Source organism: Nestor notabilis, unplaced genomic scaffold (assembly GCF_000696875.1).
Source record: "Nestor notabilis isolate BGI_N333 unplaced genomic scaffold, ASM69687v1 scaffold5873, whole genome shotgun sequence".
Taxonomy (NCBI): domain Eukaryota; kingdom Metazoa; phylum Chordata; class Aves; order Psittaciformes; family Psittacidae; genus Nestor; species Nestor notabilis.
In genome coordinates, this window is record NW_009920474.1 from 1 (window position 1) to 15926 (window position 15926).

The window sequence follows — 15926 nt, forward strand, 5'->3', positions numbered from 1 at the left end:
GCTCTGAGCCGCCGCTGTCCCGCGCCGTTAGGCTTCCGGAGCCTCGGGTTTGTCCCCACGCTAAAATGCAGTAAAACAATGGCTAAAAGCGGCGCGGCCTTTGCTGGTACCGCCTCACCTCAGACGGCACCTCCCGACCGACCGCGGCGAGCGAAAACCGGTGCCAGTGGGGAGGAGAGCGCAGCCGCCGCTCCAAGCGGGAAGCTGCCCGCCGTTCCGTGCGCATCCCTCGTGGCGCCGGAGTCCTGTGGGCTGAAGTGTTGGGCGGTAGTTTTTGCCCTCGCTGCTTGGGGCGGAAACTTCATCACGTTGCCCGCAGATGAGGGCTTGGCGGTGGTTCACGGGCTGCAGCGCCGGGTCCTGCCGGGTCTCGCTTTGCAAAGTATTTGGACTTGGTGGGCTTGCATGCAGATGTAAAGCATTTGTTTCAATCTAAAACTTCATTAATTCATCCATTACTTACTCATTTCTCTAGACCTGAAACTTGGTAAAAAAGTTAACGAAGGTAAAACAAAAGAAGTGTTCGAGCTGCCAGATATGCCGGGATGTGTTCTCATGCAGTCAAAAGACCAAATAACAGCGGGAAATGCGGCCAGAAAGGACCGAATGGAAGGGAAGGCTGCCATTTCCAATACTACAACTAGCTGTGTGTTTCAGTTGCTGCAAGAATCCGGTAAGTATTTCAAAGGTAGAATACATACCTGTGTATTACAGATGCTATTATAAAACGGTGTTGTTTCTGTGTATTGGTTTATCCTGCCCTGAGGCTCTGATGTTCGGTTTAGGTGGGTTTTTTTCTGGGTTGTTTTTTGGTTTGGTTTTTTTTTTTTTTAGTATCTCTTCTGTTTGGTTTTAGTTATACTTTACCTTCTGGTATACAGAGCTGGGTGGGTGACTCGTTCATTTGGAACTTGAGACTATCCGAAGTAATCTTCTAATCACAGATAACACTGCAACAGTGTTTGGACCATACCCCTTATCCTCCCCTCTACTTTCGTCAGTCCTTCCCTTTCCCCGTGCTCTCCCTCCCCTGTAATACTGGACTGGATGCATCTCACCCTTCTTACTACATCTGCCTGCCTACGAGTCATTGCTACCTAGTAGCACTACCAGCCTATGTATTAAGCTGTGTGAAACTTGCGTATGAACGTTAAAATTAGAGTGTCTCGGTTGTTTGTGCTGTATCAACATAAAGGTTCTGCACATTTTGTACTTAAACACTTAGGAGGACTATGTTGCAAACGCATGTATTGGTCTGCATTGAGTGTTATAGGGAACTTTTATGTTTCCATTAAGAGACTCAAAATGTTTGTGGTGCTAGAAGTGAGCTTTCCTTGAGTAGGTAACCAACTTGAGCCACTCACGATTTGCACCACACTTTCCAAAAATGGAGCCGGTATCTTTGCTTTGAGAAAGTATCAAGTGTCTCTGACTGAGAAGTCTACGAGTTACAAAGAGGAATTGGCATTGGTGGGTTTCTACCTTGAGTCTGCAAAGAGTACTGTAATACAGGCAGCAGTAAGCTTGGTTAAGATATTTATAGCTGCTTGCTCAGTGCATTTTTGAAGCATTCATACAAACATTGTTTAGAGTACCAGATGAGTTGCTTTAAAACTTGTATTATCTGTTATGAGGTGTAGTAATGGTTCTCAGCCAGTCAAACAGTAAAGTCCTAGCATGTGACATATGTGAGAGACAGATTGTTTCTGTAAGGTTGTATCTACCTATGTTTCTGTGCAATTAGTTTTTAAGTATGGGCCAAGACAAAGATACATCAAGTCATTCAGTATAATCCTTAGACACTGGCTTTCTTGGTAAGCCTATTGTGCATACAGCATAGAGAAGCCTCCAAAGTATTTCTGATTATATTTGCAGTTGATTAAAACTACCGGTTTTCATTTAGGAACAATTAATGAGATGTTTTGTGTAGTTCTTACGTAGCAATAGTTAAAATAAATCAAAATAGATAACCTATAGACAGGAATTTCAATGTCAAGAAGCCATACTGTAGACCTCTCAAGGATCCTTAAATGGCTTTTACTCAGTAACTTCATGTGCTGTGAAAAACATGCTGAGTAAATGGCAGCTGCATTTTGAGGCAAGAAAAGAACTTTTGGGGTGCATCTCCAGTTTGCTTATTTGACTGGCATAAATGGCAGATAATGTGAATGCCTTAGCGTGGAAGTAGTTTGTTTGCTTCGCGCAACTCTTCTTAACCTACTCTTTCAAAGGTGATGATTTACAAAGTTCTGTTAAAGTTTCTCTCCCTTTTGTAATAGACCTAATGTCACGCCTTCAAAAACAAGTATTTGCACAGATGAAAAATATAGTAGTGAATCATGGAGAGGTCCTAATGCTTGGATTTTTAAGTGCCTTAATGTGCAGCTGATAATTTAAATCATTCTGTACTGCCCTTGTGGGCAGTGCAACAAAGTCTCAAGAGTCAATGGTAATACTGTATTTTAAGACTTTTAATTGTTCTTTTATGACTCTGAAAGTGGTATGGAATAGATCTACTGCTTGGTTTGACTAAATGCAGCTCCCTTGTCTTCTGTTTCTGGCAGACGCCGATTGGGCTTGGCAGTTGCCTTGCTGTAGTTGGGTACTCGGTTGCTGCTAACTTTAGTTTAAAAACAAACCATTGTGAGGGATCGGTGTGTTGTGTTTGGGGGAGTTTGGTATTTATTTATTAAGCTGTGTGAACAAAATTATTGCAAGAATAGGATTTTTGACCAGAGCACAAGGTTCTGAGCCACAAGCAAGTGTTGTAGGATAAAATTGGCAAAACTAACGACTTGAAGAAGATAACTGCATTGATTGCTCTTTGCAAGGTCAGAGTGGTCTTAAAACATGCTGAAGATATACAGCGTGTCCTTTAAGTCCAGAGATGAACAAGATTCAGTTGTACTTAGAATAAAGGTGTTTGTAATTCTTGTTTCAACTGTGAACTATGCACAGTGATGGAACTAAACTGGCATCTCTATTTAGGAATCAGAACAGCTTTTGTCAGGAAGCAGGGTGACACAGCATTTATAGCAGCTCACTGTGAAATGATTCCAATTGAATGGGTGTGCAGAAGAATTGCTACTGGCTCCTTCCTCAAAAGAAACCCTGGTGTCAAAGAAGGATACAAGTTCTACCCACCCAAAATTGAGATGTTTTACAAGGTAAGTTTCCGTTACTGTGATGTTAATCAAACTTAAACAGAGCTAGAACTCTACGTTATCTCCTTTAAAATGCTGACAAATAAAGCAAGCAGTGCTCGTGGCAGACCAGTCCTCTTAGTATTGGTAGTTTTGCCATCCTACTGTTTTCTTGCATTCTTGTCCAACAGCTGTTTTGTCTCAAGTGTGTATAATGTAATACTGGCCTACAGACCCATCATAGTATAACAAACCAAACTGTACATAAAATAGAAAAGTGCCTTATTTATAAGGTATAAATGCGCATAAGCTTAACACATCAGTTGTAACAGATGTGTTGATATGTTTGAAGAAATTAAAACAAATGGTACTTGCATGGTGAGGCTCAGTAGCTAGCTGCTTAGGTAGGATTCTGAACTTTGGGAGTATGTGCTGAAGGAAGTGTCTTGTGAACTATGACCTGAAGTGTTATTTGTAGTGTACCCTGTCACTCCTGGAGTACTGTCCACACTCAAAGAGCTTTAAAAGATGTTCAGGTGTTACAGGAAAGTGTTTTCAATGTTGCTGTCATATTTTATTTTTTTTTTTTTTTTTTTTTAGTGCTAGTCATCAAAAATACTAGTTTGAAGCCTGTATATTTTTTTTGTTGTTAAGAGCAAGCAAAACCTAGTATTATCTTCTAACAGTAATTTTCCTCCTATAGCAAGCTTGAATTACGTGATGTATATGCTTTCTTAACAGGATGATGCTGCTAACGATCCACAGTGGTCTGAGGAGCAGATAATTGAAGCAAAATTCTGTTTTGCTGGACTCACTATTGGCCAGACTGAAGTGGATATTATGGCTCGTTCTACTCAAGCTATTTTTGAGATCCTGGAAAAATCATGGCAGCCTCAAAACTGCACTCTGGTAGACCTGAAGGTACAAAAATCTGATTTCTTACAGTCCTGGTTCTTACAGGAAATATATCACTGTATGGTTCCTAAAATAGGATTCTTACTGTCTTTTTAGATTGAATTTGGTGTTAATGTTCTGACAAAAGAAATCGTTCTTGCTGATGTTATTGATAATGATTCTTGGAGGCTGTGGCCATCAGGAGACAGAAGCCAGCAGAAGGACAAACAGGTAGTGTTTTAATCCTTCTTTGAAGTCAGTTGGGAAGGAGAATGAAAAAAGTAAATCCTGCAGTTAAACACGTGCTTTCAGAGTGGCTTTTTCTAGATAGATAGTCTTATCTTGTTACAAAGTAGCTCATAGGGTATCTCCTGTCCAATCCTGTTCTTATTAAATAGTTTATTATGTGGTTTATGGTAGGAAAAAATCCTCTGCTTGTGTATCTTCAATGGGAATGCTCAACAGCAGTGTTGACTGGAGCTATCGTAATGAAGCCTGGAACTTCCTGGGGGTAATAAGAATTTCTGACTTGTGCAGATAATAAAATAGGTGGACAACAGACTGGTAAGAGGAATAGATACTTTAGTTTCCAGGTCTGCCTCCAAGTTTCTCTGTTTATTCAGAGTGGTATCCTCTATTACTAGAGATCTGGTGATACACTAGAGGGATCTGCAGGAGAGTGAGTGTTTCTTTGTGATTTATTTTGGTTAATCTTGAATTCAATATTCAGTGTCTCCAAGTGTTACTAACAGACTGTGTCCACATAAGCAGGCTGCAAACATAAGTTTGAAATAAAACTTGTCCTGTATTTAAACATGTTGCAATTACACTTGTCAAGTATCTCTGAATTGCCAGATAAGTAGTGTGAAAGAACTAGCTTGGGAATGCTGCTGCCACAGAGCTTCTGTAGCAATTGTTGAGATTGGTAACAGAGCCTGTGAGAGAAAGTGGCTTTAAGCAGCAGGGGAAGACTTCAAATGATGTGTGTGTGGGAGAAGGGGTATTACTTTTAAATTAGGAAGCAGAATGGCTCTATTGTTTACTTTACCTGAAGTAGCATGCTTGAGTGAATTGCTGTGACAGTACTTTAGCTCATCACCCTAAAATAAGGTATATGATAACATCATGCAGAATCTAGGCTAGCTAATGCAGTGCTACTGCAGGCAGGCGTGTCTTTACGAATCCAGTTTTAAAAGGGCTGTATGCCTCTCCTTAAATTTTACCCTTCAGGAAGCTTCCAAAACCTTGATACGCTTGTGGCTAAAAGCCTTTCAGGTTTCAAATGGCCATGGATTGTAATGTAGAAGGTTGTTTACAGCTACTGAAATGGTTCTTCATTAAATAGCTCTTCCTTGCTTCCATATGCAAATACCATTCTCTGTGCTTCCCGTGGAATTGCTAGCAACTGCGTAAATACTTCAGTTGGGGTATTCTTACCAATTATGGAAGTAAAACGAGTGCTTTGTGTACCAAAACCACATTAACCTGAAGGTTTGGGTGGGGCTTTTTTCCTTCTTTTCAGTCCTACCGGGACCTGAAAGAAGTAACTCCTGAAGCACTGCAGATGGTTAAGAGAAACTTTGAATGGGTTGCAGAAAGAGTGGAGGTACCTATTTTTATGAACAATATATCTAGACTTCGATAACTGCATGTCTTCAACCTGGTTGACTGCTTTTCTTTCCCTTGTCCTGCTTCACTCTTTTACCTAGTTGCTTCTGAAAACAAAGAGCCAAGGTAGAGTTGTGGTGCTGATGGGATCTCCTTCTGACCTCAGTCACTGTGAAAAGATAAAAAAGGCATGTGCAACCTTTGGAATTCCTTGTGAGTTAAGAGTGACCTCTGCTCACAAAGGGCCAGATGAAACCCTGAGGATCAAAGCAGAATACGAAGGTAAATGCCAGAACTACTGATTTTGGAGTGAAATGGTGTGTTGAGGAACAACTCGGCAACTTGAGGATTTGTGTGGGGTTTTCCCATTTTTTTGTTACACGCTACACCAAACTGTAACAACGCTGCTCTACGCTTGCTGATTACATAATGACAGGTTATAGGCTGCACTAAGCAAGTATGGAGTAACATATTGTCCTGCTGCCCAACCACAGCTTCCATTACTCAAAGTGTTAACATCTGCTTTTGTCCCAGTACCAGAACTACTTTGCCCAATAGTTGATCATGTTAATACAATTATTGTAGCATCTTGCTGGTGGTGCTGGTCCTTCTGAAATGATGAGGAGTGATATTTTCTCTAGCTGACTGAATAGTCTTGCATATAATTTGCAAGGTAGATGTTGCTCCCTTCATGCTTTCCTGCCTCTTCCATGAAAATAACTCTTGCTTGTCATTTTGGATGCCATGAGAAAGGATACAAGACACTCAATTTAAATTCTTATCTTTACCAAGAAAACCTGGTATCTCTTCAAAAGATTTATAGCCTAGTAGAGGAATATGCTTTCTACTTGGTGAAACCGCAGATGTTGTGACCATAGTTGAGAAGCACTTATTTTGAGGTGACCCATTTAAGGAGAGGAACACTTAATGGTGCCACAGGTTTAATGGCTATGTTCTCGACAAAGCTAAGCGACACCTGGTCCTCCAATACTGAGACTTTCCCTCAGAGGCAGAGGAAGACATGCTAACTTCAGTTGTAGTAGAGAGTAGCTGGGATTTAGATGTTTCTGTGAAGGGAAAGGTCAGGCACAACATTCTCGTGCCATGTAATGGAATTGGCAGAATAGCTGCAAATAGACTTGCAGGCTCGGGTAAAGTTCCCACAAAAGCAAGTGGCAGAGAACAAGGCGCATCACTTATTTCTGAATGTCTTCCTGCCCCCAGGAGATGGAATCCCAACAGTGTTTGTTGCAGTAGCTGGCAGAAGCAATGGTTTGGGGCCAGTAATGTCTGGTAACACTGCTTACCCAGTTGTCAACTGTCCTCCGCTCTCGGCTGACTGGGGTACTCAGGATGTGTGGTCTTCCCTCAGACTACCCAGCGGTAAGATGATCTTCGGCTTGCACTCTTGTTCTGACCTAGCTCTATCTGTGCCTACACATACAAACACACAGCAAAACCCTGGAAAAGTAGCTGAATCTACACGGAATGAACAAAGCCTATAGAAATATCTTACATGCTGTCTTTGACTTCTTGATGGCAAAAAATCCAATAGACAGTGCAAAGATGACATAGGAGTAATCTTCAGAAAAGTATAAACTTTGTCTTACCCTTGCCACATATTCCAGTTTGAAATTGGAATTAGCTTTAATGGGGATTTAAAAAATTGAATTTTGTTCAGTTATAGAGCTACATTTTCCTTATGATCAAAGATAAAAGAATACCTTTCTCCATAATCCATGTAGGTAAGAGCTTAACTCTGTCAGTGCATTGTTACCTGTATGATTTTTAACTTCGCTACTGACTTGAATGGATTCTTGGCAAGTAGGAGGCCCGGAAGTCTGTTACCTGTGTATAAGGAGAGTCATTTGGTGTGCTGGCTTTTGGTTTAAAATGCCATGAATCAGTTGTGTTAGTGGAATACATGACACTTGACTAGCTTTAAAACTAGATCATGCAGTTCCTGGAGGCTAAACTGAACGCTGTCTTAAATTGTTCTTCAGAGGTGTTTTTTGTTTGACTATAGAATATGTTTGGGTAAGTGGCACTCTCTTCTCTGCAGGTCTTGGCTGTCCTACTACTCTGTCACCTGAAGGAGCTGCCCAGTTTGCTGCCCAGATATTTGGCTTAAACAACCATTTGGTGTGGGCCAAACTGCGATCAAACATGTTAAACACCTGGATCTCCTTGAAGCAGGCTGACAAAAGACTTCGGGAGTGCACCTTGTAAGTCATCCCAGCAAGTAACTTCCAGTAGCTACACACAGAGAATGGCGTGTGTATTCATTTGTGTTAGGATTTACATTTGGGTGAGCACAAGTCCTGCATCCTTTCTTACACAGAAAGCATTGTTAGAGCAGCAGATGAAGTCTGTTGTGTCCTCATCCTTCCCATGTGTAATTTTTTTTTTATATAACAACTTAGTAAGTAAAAGATGGGGAAGTAGTATTTTAGGCATCCCTTTCTGTTGCTCCAAAATGGTGCTGTTTGGCTTTTTAGTGTATACTGTTAACTACAGACTATTTCAAGAGAATGACTTGGTGCAATCTAAATAGAATTCAACTAGTCTTCTGTATTTCTGTGACAGTAATATTCTTCCATAGTAATAACGTATGTCTTGAACCCTGTTAATTCAACTGGGCTGCTCACTGAAGCCAGTGCTGATGCTGTTCTTGCAATGATGGTATGCTTTCCTTAGCAATAAAATGGCAACATATGCTGTATTAATAGGAAAAGGGGCTGGAAAAATGGTTTAAAAGCCTGAAATAAATACCTGCCTTATTTAAAAAATGTATATACATACATGTCTGTGTTGGTTTTCTAAAACGTATGTGTATACGTACCCCACTGCTGTCTTCTGGAATGATGTGATAAAAGTTGACACCAATTCTCTTGTTTATAACAAGCTATAAATACAAATGGTTTGAGTGAACAAACGGGCTTGTTGGCCGCTTGCTGTGACTCTTGCCTAGTCCAGTCTTTGCTGTTTTAAACACCATGCAGATCTCTACCTTCAGTAGTTCTGAAGGGCCCATGTGATGTTGTCAAACTGTCTTACGCTTCAGTAACTCTAGCTATTACATATCTTTATTTCCTCACCCTGTTTCTATAGAAAGCTTACTGAACTGAAGGGGGGAATCTAAGCATGACTGTCTTTGTACACACCGATCTTCCAACTATGATTCTAACAAATATGCAATTACTTGATGTATGTAACATCTATGCTTTTACAATTATAAATAAACTACTGAATTTAAAGCTTCTTCATGGAGACTTACTGAATAAGTACACTCAAAAAGTAGTGATCCATTGTGGTACGTAACTTGAGGACCATAAGTGAGGTAATAATCTTGTAAAAAGCTTATGCACTAAACCTGCATAGCAGTGGTATTTGATGACAGTCTTCTGAAGATGCACTACTAAAGTGTCTGACTGTTCCAGGAAGCTGTGTTGCTTGTTCCTGATGTGCTGCTTTTATTGTGTGGGAGCTCAGGCTTACCCCTTAGAGTGAGTAACTGGATTAAATGCTGCTGGCCTTCTCCTTTGCAGGAAGGGACCACATCTTGCATGCAGTTGTATAGAAGTGCTCTTGGCAGTGCTCTCTTCTGGAGTTAAATACAGGGGGGCTGTTAAGTCAGTCAAAGCTTACACTACAGCAAAATAAGTAGAACTCTTCTCTGGGTCTTGAGGGTAGTTGCTTTTCTTGTACTGGGACAAGAACCAGAGCCAGCTACTGTAAGAGACTGCAGCACACCTTTGCTACCATAAGGAGAGGCAGCTAGCTCAGCTCTATGTACCCCCATAACGTGAGGATGAAGTCACATGAGGTGATGGTGTCACAGTTCCTGTTCTTCCCCTCCTTAACCAACACTGCACTTAGTGTTAGCTTTGGTTGATAGACCTGACAACCTTAGCACCACAGTGGGACACAACTGCAGCCAGCCATTTGTGTTGCTTTTCCCATGCACATCACTGTGCTGAGTTGCTGTCTCTGCACTGTCCATGCAATAAAAATTAGTAACAGCCAAGGATTTGACTGTTACATCTGTAATACTCTACTGTCTCTAGTTACTTTCCTCAGATTACTTGCACCCTGAATACACTGACTTCATTTGTAAAACTCTGCCCATTTATGTTGGGCATGAGCATGCAGAGTGCTCTAGTTGCCATAGAGATGGTCATTCTTCAGCATTTGGATGGGGAGTGTTGTTCAGGGTTTTTTTTGTACTGAACTCTCAGAAGCAAGCCCTTGCTCGAGGGGTTCCCATGCAAAGAAGTATGAAGAGGCAGCAGGTAGCACCAACAGCGTGTTGCTGCAAGGAGCAGATGAAACCTGCACAGTCTGTCACAGCTGCAAGGATGTTCTATAGTTGTCTGAAAGGCTGAAGTGCTGTGTTTTAGTTGTTTAGCTGGAAGCTCTTCACAAAGCTTTTGCTGTGAATGAGAACACTTCCCTTGGTTCAGCATTCCAACTGCTACTCTGAAACAACAACCTGAGGATTTCTTCAGCCAGAAATTGCTCTTGTAGCACTTAGGGGATTTTTTTGTCCAATGTTAAAAGCTGTCCCAACAGGTTTTTTTTAAATAAAAAGCGCTTTTATCTTCACAGGAACTGTTACATAGAGGGGTTACTGAAGCTTGTTTGCATTTCTTTAAATTCAGTTGGAATACCTGTATAATGAGAATCTAATTTCCAAGCACCTGCTGTGGAAGTTAGGACCGTGGATTAGATCCTGTCCTGATTAGCAGATTTACTTGCTGAACAGTAGATGTTCCTTAAAGATAACAGCAAGGAGCAGAGGAAGTGGTTGTGGACAGGACTCATTTTACATCCCACACTGCTTCGGGTACAGGTAAGTGGTGCCTGGTATTCAACCTTTACAACATCATTTTGTTTCCCAACAACCCAACCCCCAAAAAAACCATTCTGTAAAAACGAGGGAGATCAGTCACAGATCCCACTGAGTTGTGCTCCATCCATAGCACATAGTTCATAGGTTAAAGCACCTGTCCAGGACACTGAAGGTATGGTTTTAATATCCTCTGCCTAGGGGGCAGTTGCGAGAGGTGGATCGAAGGCCTTGAGAGGCTGCACTCCAGACTTCTTAAAGATGGCGTTAAGGTGCTCCCTGCTTTTGGAGCCTTCCTTTTTGAGAGCGATGAAAGTAGTTCATGGTCACAGAAAAACCTCTCCTCAGCCCCAGTGATTTCTTCAGCGATGCAACTGAATTGTGAAGTAGCGCTGTGAATCTTGAGCCATGCTCTGGAATAAAACCAGCGGTGCCTGTTGTACGGTGTTAATACCACAGGGCAGTCAGCATGTCTTGTGCATTTTCAGAGCCCACTTCCCTGTTCAGAACTTCCAAAAGCTCAGAGATGAGATACTCAATTTCTAGGCTCAGACAAAAATGGGGTGTGAAGGTGGTTTGAGCAATCAAGACTTGTTTAAGGTTATGTATGAGAGGAGAAGTTTGCAGGTCAATTAAAAAAAAACCCTGGACTTCCCACAGAGCTGAAGTACTCTGGAACTGGGTTGCAGTTCCAGTTCCCAAATCCCTGTTCCATTCCAGATCTACATATGTGCATTCAGAACTCCTCCAAGCTGAGTTGCTGTGCAATGGCTGCATGAACAAGAGGGACCGCTTTCGTGGAAGTATCTTAGATCTTGACAGGGCAGAACAGCCTCTTACTCATGGAAGCCTCATTCAGGATATACAAAGTCAGGGTTCCAGCCAGGAGTTTGGGGCATACCTTCTCACTTCAGAATATGGTGTGCTTTCTACAGGTTAGAACAATCACCAAGGTTTTGACCGATTTAATCTCCTCTGCTGTGGGAAAGGGACAAAACTTCTCCCTTACTTCTCAGAAGAGTGCTGTAACCACTGCAGGCATGTAGAGAGCTGTAGGAAGGAGAGATCTCCATCTCCCTTTTTGCCCCCCCACTGTTTCAATTTGTTTCCTTAAATGACTGAAGCAGGGGTTGGACTCCGGCCGTGCTGCAGCTCCCTCCAGAGTCCTGTAGTAGCCCTGAGGCAGATCCCCTTGTCTTTCTCTGGTATAGAAACAATGAGGACTATGAAACGTCAGTTCAACTAGACTGGGAGTGTTCTGAAGGACTCACTCCCCCAAGAGTGTGCCCTGAGTGTAGAGATGATCTTAGGTTTGGAGAACACAGAGGATGTATTGTTCCACATGGAAGGTAAAATTCAAAACCTGTTGAAGAAGGAATCAAGATGTATTTGCATGGAACATGAGAAAAGCATTATTTGTAACAGCTTTTCTCTCTCCCCTCCTGATGACAGATGTCACCACCAGTGGGAGGATAGGACAGCAAAACAATACAGCAAACACGCAGACAAAATCTCAGCGGACGATCGGGAATAATCAGGGGTCAGGTTTTTTTTTCCCAGGGAAGCACCGGTTGTGCTTCAGAGGAGCTGGGAGCGGCCGCGGTACCGGATGGCATCCAGCAGGGGGCAGGTAAGCGGAGCCGCTAATCCCGCAGGGGGCGTGCTGCGGCAGCCCCGCCCCGGGCCGGGCCGGTGCTGGCGTAGTGGGGAAAGGGTAAAACAAGGAACAAGAGGGAACAAATAAAGCCCCCAACCCCCGTCACCGCTGACAGCAGCGTCGGGGAGAAGCTCGCCCACTTTGCCAAGCATCTCGCACAGCCCTTCACGCTGATCAAAGGAGAAACGCTCCTATCTGACAGGTCAGGAAGCTCTTGAACGCAAGGAGCCAGCAGTCACGCAAATACTTGGGATAATAAAGTAGTTTAAGACGCCAAGCTCCAGAGAATTTCTGTTTGGACTGGAAAGTGACTGTATTTGTCTTAATATAGCACAGCTCCCTGTCCCCAGTTTCCCATTACATCATTTCCCTTTTCTGACACACTTAAACATCTAGTGCAGGCTCATACTCAGTCTGCTCTAAGTCATTTGCAATATAGGGCATTCTTCCCTCTTACTTACCAAATGAAACAAAGCCCCCTTAACTAGAAGTACACAGACTTGCTTACCAACCTCCTTCTAACATTCAAACCTTTTGGTCCTAGACAGCCTTGCCACATCCTCATAGCCACTACTGACTGCATGTAACCTACATCACTTGTACTATCACCAATGCAATTATGTTTTTAAATCCACAGCAATAGCCTGCTGTTGGATTTTGCTTGTAAAAGCAGTGGCAGTCATGACCATCCAGGGAAGCGTAAGTTCACCAACATCAAAGCTCAAAACTCGATAGACTCTTGGTTTTGCTTTGTTTCGGTAAAGGCTTTAGAGTAACTTATATCCTAGCACTGAACATTTTATAGCATTCCCCCTCCACTCCCCTTTAATTGTAGTAAAGCACATAAATGAGAGGGCAGTGAACAGATTCCAGTGGGATACCAGGTGACCTGGATGCAATGATCCTTAACAAATACCTCCTGTCTGCTCACTAACTGGAACAACCTTCTTCCCATGTGAAACGCCGTTGCAGATGGCCAGGTGTCTACCGTCAGAGGCAGTACTGAAAGAGCGACATCTCAGGCTCAGCCAGGTGCAGGCCGGGCAGCTGTGGTTTGCCTGCTACTCCTGAAGACCTGCTCAAAGCCAAAGCTTCAACCACCCCCTCCGGGAACTGTCCCTGCCCCAACTGATCCTGTCAAGTGAGCAGTGCCTCACCCTGGAAGTCTCCCTTGTCCTGTTGTTCAGAAGACCTGGTCGTGCAGATCAGCTCTACCCTGTCTCACTTGTAACCAATGCAAATGAAGCCATACTACAATTTCAGTATGTAGCAGGCATTTACCTCACCCCACACGCAGAGGACAGAGCTTAGGGGAGTAGTTTAGATGACTTACCAAATAGAAGGATGAGCACACTGTCCTTCCAACCCTGGTAAAGCCTCCAGCAATGTTTGAATCTGCCCTAGCCTTTCATGGGGTTCAGCACAAACATTCCTCCCTACTAATCTACCATCAAGTTTCATAGTGACCCCCACCAACATTTGTTACAGCTGCCTTTGCATATTGCCCTTCAAGAAACTTGGGACCGGTAAAAGGTCCACAGAGAAACAATTTGCAGGATACAGTGTGACAGATAAAGTTTGTATATTTGCCAGTTTCTGAAAGAAATATCAAATTGGACGGAGAAACATGAAGTCATCATTTCACACTGAGAAAACAGAAGTTTCTGAACCTGAAGTTCATTGGTTCTCACCCAGGGCACCAACTTGTTACAAGAAATGATGTTTGCTAAGTGTAGATTAAGGTAAAGAGGCTGGAGCTGAGTACTCATCATGAGTTAAGAATTTTGGTGAGATCTCTGGCCACAGTTTAGCAAAACTACGAAGAGGTCCTTGCTAGCGAGATTTGAAAAATATGTATCAGTTCTGGGCAGATTCTTCTCAGTACAGTCACTCCAACCCCTCCTGTTGAGATTTATGATCTTTCTCAGGTACATGCATATCCGATTTATTGTCTAGCTATTTACAGATCACCTATCTTCTGAGACACATCTAGTTCTGTTCTCATGCTTACGTAAAGAACGTGTCTAGATCATCTTGTCAGTCACACAACTGATCACAGAAAGCACAATCCCATAAGTAAGGTGCCCCAACACTAGCTTGGGGTAGCTCTTGTTGGCAGGTCCAGGGGTGCTGCCTGGCAAAGGAGACATCCTTATGTCCTGACAGAAAACATGAGAGGCTGACAATTTCACTGACTGTTGCTCATCATCAGGTAAGACTCTCTCTCCAAGACACTTACTGAAAGGTCTATGCCAACATTCAGGGGGGTTATTGTTCTCTCCCCTTCCAACTGCACAAAGTGACAAAATCTGGTCCACAAAACCACTTGAAAAAATTCCAATTTAAAAATCCTCCTAAAAGTCTTTCCTCTCCATTCTGCATTTCGTACCATTCGCTATGATGCCAACAATGATCATGCATGCAGAGGAGTTACTGAAGAGTAGTACTCATGACCAGTCTTACTGCAGCATGTCACTCTGCCTTTTTTGTTGTTGCCGTTTCTTTTGAGTGAAGTTTTCTCTTACACGGTTTACAATTCCAGAAGTAGAACTTCCCTATGCACAGTCAGTGCAAGCCAACTGACACTTTATCTGATTTTTGTTTTATTAAGGAGCCACGGGGATGTATAAAAACACCTACAAACCACATCTTCCGGCAGACTAGAGAATACTCCGTGTCAAAATTGAAGTTCCTGGCAAGAAAAAGAGAATCCCCACCAGATGATTTGGGTATTTCAAACCTGGCTACGGGGACTTCTTGCGGTCACAAAAAAAAATAATCCTGCCACCTGCATTCTTAAGAAGATCATGTTGATACAAAGATTAAATGTCTATGGTTACAACACACTGTAGTGGAGGAATAGGATGCCCTTTCTTCTTTCATTATGTAAACAGAGCTTTCTAGTACTTCATTTGTACAATAAAGGGGAAATTTACCCTAGGCAGAAGCCAACATTAAAAATGATCCAGCAGATTTTGGGTTGCCTGTAGTACCTCAAGCCTTAAACTCCAGAAGAGAACAAGGCCAGAGCATCTGATTAGTAAGCCTGCTAATGCCCAAGTGTTCCGCAAGAACAGTTTCCTGCAACTTTGAAGTTTGAAGAAACGCAGACTTCACACCTGAAACCACCTTAATTTAAACAAAGTAGATACGAAAGCAGGACATCAGCAAAAAACTTGTCTGACCAATAATCAGTCTAAGACAGGTACTATAATCAGAAACAGATTATGTACATACCAATTATGTCACAAAGTGCTCACAACCTTGATGTAGGTTAAACAGCTACTTCTGGATTTACTTAAGATCCCAGAATAGAAGCAAATGGAAAAGGAAAGTGATTTTTAGTTTCTGATAAAGTAAAAAATATTACAAACTTTTAGCTTTTATTCAAAATTAAATATATTAGCAAAAGCAAGATTTAAGAAATATTTTACAAATGATTTACATACAAGAAAGCCAGTATCAGACATATTCACAAATATGCAAACCTTTAATTACAAAAGTACCTATTGGCAGCATGATGCTAACCTTGCCACTGCAGTGTGCTCTACTATTGATATGAGTAAGGCATAGAACTCACATTTGCACCAACTTAAAAAGTTCAAATAAAACTTTAAGCTTTTAAATCCTGGATGCACAATCCCCAATACACACACACACGAACACTCTAAGATTTCTTCTTCTAAGCTCTACAAACTAAGTGTGTACTCTGGAAGAACAGCCAGCCTGAAAAGCCCAGTAGAAATGTAACTGGTACTAGCATTTAGTTTTCAGT

The 15926-nt window shown here is 42.2% G+C and overlaps 1 protein-coding gene across 1 annotated transcript; it reads left to right on the plus strand.

Moving 5' to 3' along the window:
• Positions 1 to 7: 7 nt before the first annotated feature.
• Positions 8 to 8122, plus strand: LOC104400497 (multifunctional protein ADE2). The gene is made up of 9 exons (XM_010010682.1): positions 8 to 47; positions 476 to 673; positions 2989 to 3167; positions 3885 to 4064; positions 4155 to 4268; positions 5560 to 5643; positions 5747 to 5927; positions 6870 to 7028; positions 7708 to 8122. The coding sequence occupies exons 2-9, from the start codon at positions 538 to 540 to the stop codon at positions 7872 to 7874; spliced, it is 1200 nt and encodes a 399-aa protein (XP_010008984.1). The 5' UTR covers positions 8 to 47; positions 476 to 537; the 3' UTR covers positions 7875 to 8122.
• The last annotated feature ends 7804 nt before the right edge of the window (positions 8123 to 15926 follow it).

Coding starts and splice junctions, on each gene's coding strand:
- LOC104400497 (XM_010010682.1), top strand. CDS start 538: ATGCCGGGATGTGTTCTCATGCAGTCAAAAGACCAAATAACAGCGGGA. Junction 674..2,988: donor TCAGTTGCTGCAAGAATCCG/GTAAGTATTTCA, acceptor ATCTCTATTTAG/GAATCAGAACAGCTTTTGTC. Junction 3,168..3,884: donor AAATTGAGATGTTTTACAAG/GTAAGTTTCCGT, acceptor CTTTCTTAACAG/GATGATGCTGCTAACGATCC.